This window comes from Simochromis diagramma, unplaced genomic scaffold (assembly GCF_900408965.1).
Source record: "Simochromis diagramma unplaced genomic scaffold, fSimDia1.1 OVJJ01000618.1, whole genome shotgun sequence".
Lineage (NCBI taxonomy): Eukaryota > Metazoa > Chordata > Actinopteri > Cichliformes > Cichlidae > Simochromis > Simochromis diagramma.
Genome location: NW_024387423.1, coordinates 7788878 through 7796574, shown reverse-complemented (window position 1 = coordinate 7796574; position 7697 = coordinate 7788878). Strand labels below are relative to the sequence as shown.

General features: G+C 38.4%; 1 protein-coding gene across 2 annotated transcripts; it reads right to left on the bottom strand.

The window, feature by feature from the left end:
- Positions 1–456: 456 nt before the first annotated feature.
- LOC120722148 (B-cell receptor CD22-like) lies at positions 457–6719 on the bottom strand. Of its 2 annotated transcripts, none has more exons than XM_040012986.1 (11): positions 6622–6719; positions 6483–6537; positions 6032–6370; positions 5732–5956; positions 4845–5123; positions 3481–3771; positions 3223–3301; positions 2603–2633; positions 2277–2438; positions 2081–2190; positions 457–1763 (listed from the first exon to the last, which is right to left on the bottom strand). In XM_040012986.1, exons 2-11 carry the CDS (start codon positions 6520–6522, stop codon positions 1703–1705), a joined length of 1617 nt encoding a protein of 538 aa, XP_039868920.1. In that variant the 5' UTR covers positions 6523–6537; positions 6622–6719; the 3' UTR covers positions 457–1702. The 2 variants fall into 2 exon arrangements, with proteins under 2 accessions (XP_039868920.1, XP_039868921.1); XM_040012987.1 differs by having other exon boundaries at positions 3223–3298.
- Between the last annotated feature and the right edge of the window lie 978 nt (positions 6720–7697).

Sequence of the window (7697 nt, the reverse complement as noted above, 5' to 3'; positions counted from 1 at the left end):
GAAAAAAAAGTTACCAGAAGTAAACCTATAAATACAACATCAGTTAATTGCGTACTTATAAGGTCTGTTTGGAGAATTCATGATGTAATTTCAAGCCTCATTTTATGAAATTCTTCTTTATGTGGAGATTTTATTTGTTCGCCCCACACAAGTCACTTTCTTCAGTGTTGGTCTTCCTGCAGCCTTCTACTCAGCAAGCCACAGTGAGTGCACCCTGCATCATCAATTAGTACTAAATACTTAAAGTACTTTGGTCTTAATAGAAAACTAGAGATTAGTGCTAATTAACATGTAGAGAAATCCTGGAGTTTCTGTTTTTTAAACTTAAAACTCATAACAGTCATTTACAGTTCAACCTGTACGTGTGTGATACACGCCATATCTTTTTATATGCAGTAGCTTTACTTTTTTATAATAAAAATAATAATAAATCATACAGATTACAGTTAAAATCAATCAGTTTTTTGTTGTTGCCTTGTAAATATTAGTCAGTGTCTTGTTTATGTAGATGTTTATTTGTGACATTTTACACATGTCTAAAAGACTTGCTGATCTGAAGAGCCAACAGTGCAATACCGACTATAATCATGTTCTTATTAAATATGTACGTTGCAGACTTTTATACTTCTACTTGTGACTTTCAACTTTCAAATGCTAAAGGTGTCCCATCACATTAACTGGTTTTATTCCTCCTACACACATATACGCACACACATTACTGTATATCTTGGTTTTGTTCTTACTTATTAGAGTGGCTGCTGAAAATTGAATTTATACATGATCCAAATAAATGATTCGATATTCTACATCAAGAACATCAACATCTTTTTATGATGTAGGCGTCAGTGGTAAGATTGACTTGTAAACAGATTTTACCAAGCAGGAAGTACTGCAGTTCAGTCAAGTCTGTTCAGTCTAATAGTTACTATTTAGGACCACCATGTGGAATAAAATTGTTTTACACTTACAGGATTTATGATGTGCATACTATAAATATTGTAAAATGTAATTGTTGCATTGAGTGTTGTATTGAAATAAAGCTTTAATTGGCCGCAGGCATCTTGTAACAATATTCATTGTTCATTCATTCGAGCTAAATAAATAAATTCAGCTAAATAAAATAACAGTACAGAGCAGTTTTACAGTAACCCAGACTTAACAGAAATAACACGAGTACTCTGCCACTGCACAGCGTACACCTCTGCACCCACAGGAAGAATATCGAGACCTGGATTTGTTTGTGATGTTTCTTGAGAAAGTCACACTTTGTCCTGTCTGTAAATGGTAAAATATTATTGTTGAAGAAATTCCTAAAGCGCCAATCTCCTCCTCCTCATATCTGACTCATATCTGTTTATAATATATTAATCAATCCCATTAACAAATTAATTCACAAGCTGAACAGTCTCATTACCTCTTAGCTGATGGAATGACAGAAATATCATTTTTTCTCCCTGCCATCCTTTAAAACATTTTTTTTAAAATTTCATATGCTATTAATTTGATCAGTTGTGTTTTTACAACATAAACAGTGCAACAACATGATTGCTATAAATAATTAAAATTATTTCAATAAAAAACATTTAGTTTTCAAACGTTTTAACACTCCTGAAAACAGGTTTGCCTTAAGATGACGGTACACTGAGCTTTAAACTTGCTTATTTTCTTGAGAGGAAGAGGGCACATGACAAAATGCAGAGACTCAGCTGGATTTAAACACAGAGGCGTAGATCACAGAGTCGTTGTTTTCTCTTGCTTCGGACCTGAGGAGAAAACAGTGGAATGAACAATGTGGTTGGGTCTCAGTCTGAAGCTGTGTCAGGTGTCACTTCTGTGATAACCTTTATGATGACACACCGATAGCAACACTGAGGCAGTTTAAGATCAGTTTTGTTATCATGGAGTGTGGTTGTGTCTCCTTTAGTAACGTTTCTAGAAATGTGCAGGCTTTAGCCACTGTTATAAAGATAAATCTTAATTTTTTTATCTGTGATGATTTCAGTTATTTTGCTTTAGTTGGAGACGTGTGTGGAAACCCTACAATGCTGTGAACATGTCAGAGTTTGGAGAGGAAGCATACCAGGAGTGCTGTGGCCGTCTGTTGGAGTTCAGGTGATGTGGAAAACTGGGGTCTTTGGGCCTGATGGTCACTGTGGAATAGGTAACCTCATCTTCATAAGAAGTGGTATCCTAAGAGAAAGAAGAAGTTGATGTAATATGAGTGTGTTGTGTTTAGCAGAAATGCTGAACAGTTACGACTGTGGATCGTTACTTACATCCTGGTGTGAGCTCCTCTGTGAAGCCGTAGAAATGGCCTGAGGAGGGACAGAGGGAGTCGAGGGTGGAAGCGGGTGGATGTTAGCATAAGTGGTGTCAGGTGGATCTTCGGCGGCTGAAGATCTTGATCTTGTTCTGATGAGCCTGGAGTCAAACACTCTCTGCCAGAGTGGACACATCAAAATCATCACTCCACTAGAATATTTGGTCTGCTATCTGTGTGTGTGTGTGTGTGTGTGTGTATGCTCTTCAGCGGGATACTTCCCAAACCTGTGTGTAACTGACAGATATGGCTTATTTAAAGATTTTTTTTGCATGTACTCACTTTCTTGTCTGCGCTAGTCTTCTGTTTCTTCCTGCCATGACAACAAAATTTAAAAAGATAAATAAATCAAGAGTTAAATACGTCAAAAGTTGTGCCAACTCAAGCCAGAACAGAACGTTCTACGTTGCTCAGTCACGTTTCCTGATGTTTAAGGGAAGCTGTTATGTAATACTAGCAAACACAGGCAGCTTACATGCTAAAATACTGCCTTCTAGGAGTTTCTTAATATATCAAAACTAACTAAATGTACAGACACAATCTATAAAGAATCCATGAAAGTCGTTTTACGTATAGTAGTGACCTTCTGTGCTGATATGGACCCTAGCAATGAATGCTCCCCTCCCTACTAAATGCCAAGACACCGACTGTCAGTGTAGAAATATGCTGCGGTGACTGATGTGTTAAAAATGGCAGCAGCAGAATGGAAATTCAGATGACACACACGGTGCATGTTAACACTCATTACAGCATTAGGTAAGACACGTTTTTAAAAGTTCTGCAACACGTGAAAAAAAATACAGTGACATAAGAAATATGCACATTTAAGTAAGTGTTTAAGTGCAAAAAATGACATGAGTCAGCCTCACTAAAGCCTCACTCGCCATCTCTTACTGACTCACCGGAACAGAAGAAGCGCCACCACTAGTGTCACAAGAAGAGAAACTCCAATTCCAGCCAAGACTGGGAGGGACTGCCCTTCTGAGGGGAAAGCACACACTCAGCTTGGAAATAACATATAGTCAATCAGCTCAATAAATTTCAATAAAGGAATTGAGGCAACTTAAGATTTATTTTTCATATCAGATTAAGAGGTTGTGGTATTTTGCACAGATTGCCTTTTGAGGATACAACGAGCATCTGTAAGTATTGGCTCCTACCATCCTGCTTTCTCTGCATGGACAGCAGCACCTGAGTTGAGTTGCTCTCCCCGAGACTGTTCCTGACCTTGCAGAGGTACACTCCACTGTGGGACTCTTCCACAGAGGGAAGGGAGAGCAGCTGTCCTGAGCCCACCTGCAGCATGGAGCTGGTGGCGTCAGTGTCAACCATTTTGTACCATATGTAGCTGTCTGCTGCGGGGTTAGCCACACTGCTGCAGGTCAGATTGACACTGCTGCCCTCATCAAACAGCTGTGGATCCACTGAAATGGAAATGTTCGTTGGAGGGTCTGAAAAAGCCCAAACATCACGATTGTTAACAGATTTGTTATAAAAAGACAGGAAAAATGGTGATAAGTGATCAGCTGTTCACAACCTCTTCTTCTTTGAGTGCTAAAATCTGAAGAGACACATTACAACTAAAATAATTACATTTAAATGTGCTCTCTTGTCTTCCTAATAAAAACAAAAGAGATACACTTCTCAATAGCTTTAAGATCCAAAATGTAAATTAAAAAAAAGGATGACACCCCCCCCCCCCCCCACTACACACACACACACACACACAAAAGCTGCTGACTTTAATTAATTTGGTTGCATGTAATCTTGCATCTAATTTTGATGCCTAACTTCAGTGGAAAATGTTACATTTGTTGGAATGTTGTTAAAGATTAATTCTTTGAATGAATAAACCTTAAGAGTATCAGTTAAACTCTAATTTCATCACGTATTTGTTAGGACAGGACAGACTTTGTCTTCCAGAAGTGATCTCTAAATTGAAGTGGACATGTAGGACTAATTTGGACCATGGAGCCCTAGTCTAAAAAAACTGTTATAGATTTAACTCTTTCCGTGAAGCTCAATTTAGGAAATAAATGTTTAAAATAAAAGTTTTTAGAACCCACATAAACCCACCTAAACACTAAAAAACAGTCTAAGGGGGTCACCTTAGACTGCAACAATTAGATTTTTTAAAAATGTGTTTCTGGTCCTTTCATTCATCAGTCTCTTCTCCCTATGGACAACACTAAAGAACTTGTTAACTTGTGAATAATCAGGTCTTAGAAAATTTCCTTTTTAAGTAGATGGTGAAACCAGCTAGACGACATATGTGTGCTTTACTGTAAAAAGTTAAAAAATGATTAATCAGCATGGATATTTTAATATCACTTCCTCCAACCGTGAACTTTAACAGAGTGAACTTTTTGACACTTTGTGACAGCAAACAGACAGACTGTAGCAATCATCAGGAAGTTGTGATATCAGTCAGTTGAGGATTGCCTTTGAAATGTCTGACACTGTACTCATGACCATGTGTCTAATTGCCCTCCTAGATAGCTTCCAAGTAACCAGACACACTCACATCTAACGTCAAGGTGAACCTCTGTCGAGTTGATCAAGTCGATGCCCCTCCAGCTGATGTTATTCCATGCCTGGCAGTAGTACCATCCTCTGTCGCTGGGCAGGATGTCAGAGATGATGTAATTCTGCCCTGAACTGATAAGCTGTCCATCCTTATACAGGCTGTATCCGCTGTGTGCCACAGGAGGGTTAGCATCGCTGCTGCAGGTCAAAGTCGCTGTCCCTCCACTGCGGATGTCTCCCCATGGACTCACTGATAGTGTCACTTCTCTGGGAGCGTCTGTTGAGAGGAGATAAGGAAGTGTAGCCACATGGATGATAAATCCTGATCGTAATGATGGAGTCATTAAAAGTGTCAATACATGCAACAAAAATAAAATACAATGAAGGAAAATTTCAGTATTTTACTTTCCCTTTTCTGTTTTTAAAACTAATTTTTACAAGCCACAAAAAAACTCCTCTGTCATCCTGCTGTCTCTTATCTCATCAGCATGGGCCACAACAATGGTGCTCATGCTGGATAAAACATAGCCTTATCTGACCTTATTTCACACTTAGATCAAACTTCAAGCAGCCTTTAACCTCCTAATTTCCCAGAGTAAAGGTGATATATTGTGATGTCCAAGTGAGGATATGTAAAAGTACAACTTGAGCCAATTTCTGGACACAATTGTCCAAAAATGATTCTAATAATTCACATGATCAAAGTTATTGAAATATTATGATGAGATTCAAGTGTACTCCTGTAACAATTGGTCTTCCTCACAGGAGACAGAAAGAAAAACACAGTCATATATAATAAAGTTAATCATATATTCATGTAGCACGTGAATAGAGCGGGGCCTGTAACTTGAATTTTGTGGTATGCTTTCTTAACCCTCTACTCACATTGAACATTCAGAGCCACAGGTGCAGATCTGACTGATTCCTGTCCATGGACTGCACAATAGTAGTCCCCAGCATCCTTTCTCCTGGCCTGGAAGACTGGATTTGACACAGGTTGCCCATCTCTGAACCAGACAATGTCTTTAGGCTCAGGACAGCCTGACATACAGGTCAGCGCGACACGACCTCCCTCTGTCACAGTGCTCGGCTCGATGACTGTGGTCAGCTCTGATAAAGAAACATAAATCAATAAATGTTTGCTAAACTCATCGAAACAGAAATGTTCTTGTAATTAGTCGTTACCTCCCACAGACAAGTACATCGGTTTTATGCTCATCCATCTGTTGAATGTTGTGGTAAAACGAAAATAGTAAGCTCCTTCATCAGTGTGTTGTACATCATTGACCTTCAGACTGCAGTCGCCGCGGAAGTTTCCCAAATATTTAAAGTGGTCCGGACTTGAAGTAAGTTTATCAAGAGGAAAAAGTCCCCATCTGCCAGATGCATACAAGTTTTTAAACCAGCTGACAGAAGTAACAAAGTGACCTACAGGGTAGTCATATTTGCAGTTGATCAATACTGATGTTCCTTTCAAAGCACACTGATTTGCAGATGTCACACTCCAGTCTCCGCTCCAGACACCTTTGGACAAAAATGCAGAAAATGAAGAAAAATGTATTTCCAGAATTAGCACTGCAGTTCCATTTTAGTCATCACATATCCTGTTTATTAGATTAAAAAAAAATCTCCTCACCTGGTGTTATTACCAGAATGATCAGGCTCCAGCTTTGCATTATTTGAAGTTTTACCTGCAACAATCATGACACAGGTCAATATACACCAGCTGTCCCAAAAAATAAAGAAACCATGAGTTAGTGATCAGAAGTACTCACCGGCTGAAGCAAAGTGGTTTATTGCTTTACACATTCTTCATTTTTGTGGGGCAAAAAGCAGAAGTAGGCACACATCCTTTCGTTGCTTCCTCTAATGTCACACTTTCAGAATGATTATGAAAAGTTATAGTTTCATTTTTTTTTAAAAACGGATATCAACACAAATATTTCAATTTATAATTAACCTATTAAAATGTTTCCATACTCTATTAAACAAGCATTATCTAATCATTGTATTTAAAAAAAGACAACTAATTGATACAGCTTACATCTAATGAAGATGTTTTATTTATTTAAGATGATCAACTCTGACTTCGACTAACATCACTTTAAAATGACTGTTCTTAATTAAGGATTTCTCATTTGTTGAATGCCCGCTGTTCTAGCTCATCTCCTTTTTTTTTGCCGAGGAAAGGAGTCAAGGATGTAGGAAGGGCTTGTAGATGACCTGAAATATATTTTTCCACCAGGTGGGGCTACCGCTCTGTTTAAGTAAAGCTGGAGAACCCACCGGTGTCTTCATAGATATTTTTTGCTCAAAGTGCAGCGCTGTGATCGTCTTAACGTATTTTCATGTGATACCTCTGTGTGCAGCTGTCACTCTAACGCTGTGGCATTGGATTGTTTTGTGTTTTGGATCTCGCAGGCGTTTAAGTATCAAAAGCAATGGATTTTAAGAGCATGTTTCATGACTCATTCAGGTTTGTGGTTCTTGTATCCAACATAAGTGAATTATCCTGTGCACTGTGGTTGGTGTCCATGAACAGGAAGAGCCTGTTCTCAAAAGAACAATCACCATGTGATTTCCTCTCCTCTCCGCTGTATTTAACTAAGGCATTATTAAGGTACGTTTTATATCGTGCGTCCAACAGGATGATTGTAACATCATGATTTGTCATGACTGATTTCTTGATGTTGTCTTTTCTGGACACATTGCCCCACGAAATATTGCAATTGCTGCAAAAGAAAGGAAATGTTACAAACAGCGCATTAGTGACACATTTATAGGCAAAAACATTTACTAAACTTTGAAAGTTTGAAGCTATAGGATGAAGTTCTGCATCAGGTCAAATATG